This window comes from Merops nubicus, unplaced genomic scaffold (genome assembly GCF_000691845.1).
Source record: "Merops nubicus isolate BGI_N331 unplaced genomic scaffold, ASM69184v1 scaffold49453, whole genome shotgun sequence".
Lineage (NCBI taxonomy): Eukaryota > Metazoa > Chordata > Aves > Coraciiformes > Meropidae > Merops > Merops nubicus.
In genome coordinates, this window is record NW_008601910.1 from 388 (window position 1) to 1,814 (window position 1,427).

The 1,427-nt window shown below is 51.8% G+C and overlaps 1 protein-coding gene across 1 annotated transcript in view; it reads left to right on the forward strand.

Annotated features, from left to right (window-relative positions):
* GLA (galactosidase, alpha) overlaps nt 1-1,427 on the forward strand; it is a gene marked incomplete at its 5' end in the record, with an annotated part of 4,589 nt that overhangs the window by 299 nt on the left and 2,863 nt on the right. Inside the window, one exon of the mRNA XM_008938137.1 lies at nt 170-352. Within this exon, the coding sequence (XP_008936385.1) occupies nt 170-352 (183 nt within the window). The remainder of the gene's footprint in view (nt 1-169; nt 353-1,427) is intronic.

Genomic DNA, 1,427 nt, shown 5'->3' on the forward strand with positions numbered 1-1,427 from the left:
CAGGCAGAGACCTGACCCGCAGCCCAGCGGGGAGCAGGGAAGCAGAGGGAAGGCCAGGTGGGAAACTAAGGCCCTGCCTGCCAGACTGGTATTGTGCTTCCCTGGCTGGCCCAGCTCTGCTTCCTCCTGCCTCGAGGCTGCCCCATCCCCAGTTCTCTCTGTCTGCAAGCACAGGTTCACTCCAAGGGGCTGAAGCTGGGCATCTACAGTGACGTCGGGAACAAGACGTGTGCTGGCTTCCCTGGCAGTTACAACCACTATGACCTGGATGCCCAAACATTCTCCTCCTGGGGTGTGGACCTGCTGAAGTTTGATGGCTGCAACTCTGACACACTGGAGCTGCTAGCAGAAGGTGGGTGTGAGCTTGAGGCAGCACTGTGCCACTGGGTTGGAATATTGTGCCGGCACCAGGGTGGGCCCCAGGGAGTCGCTTTTCCTTGAGCATACTCATTTAAGGGATTTGCTACAAAAGCAGGTATTAGACTCTGTTCCCAAGCCCAAGGTAGTGAGCATTACTGGCCCAAGATTTTTTTACCTTTTCAGCCTCCTGGAGCTTTCACTGGCATGCAGAGCTTGAAGAAGCAGCTTTCTCACACCAGAGGCCACGTTGAGCTGAGCATGGAAACTTCAACCACGTACTCTGGCAGCTCTCTGCAGACTGCTGCCACAGCTCTTAACGCACAGAGCCTTTGCCATTATGTTCTGCCCTTAATGAAGAGCTGAAAGCATTTCACACACTTAACCCGTAATCCCCTTGGTGAGGCCACATCAACACAGATCAGCTTGAAGCTAGAACAGCTCACGTCAGCCATAAAAAGGGCAGTTATCAGGGCTTTTAACTGAAAAAAAAAAAGTGAATTCTGGCATGAAGATCCTACTGGAGTTTTCATTTTAAAGCATGCCAGTGTAAATCAGTTCAGAAGTTAATTGCACCCAGGCTATGTCAGCAGCTGAGAGCTCAGTAGCTTGCTGTGCTGAGGGGCTTGGCTACAGACTGCAAGCACAGAAATCCCAGTGCCACAGGAGTAGGTTTGTGGGAAGAATGATGCACTTCTGAGGGTGCTTCTCTCTTGACTGGACCCACTGCTGGCAGAGTCAGCACCACTGTTGTTTGGCAGAAGGAAGGCTGCACATAGTCCTGGCTCTGTCCAGCAGGGAGAATCTGCCCAAATGACAATCCCATCAAAGCCAGGTGGTGGGGCATATGCTGGCTGCTGCAGCCAGGAATGAAGCTTAGCATGGTAAGTGACGGCTGAGCTGAAAGCTCCTGTTGGATCATATGGGTAACCTGAATGCAATCCAGTTGTACTGAAGCAGTTCCAGGGGAGAGAGAGCAAACTTTCTCCACTCCCTACCCTCTCTACTGATTCAAAGGGACTTAACAGGGCTGTCTGAGGACAACAGGAAAAATATTGTGCTTTTGCATT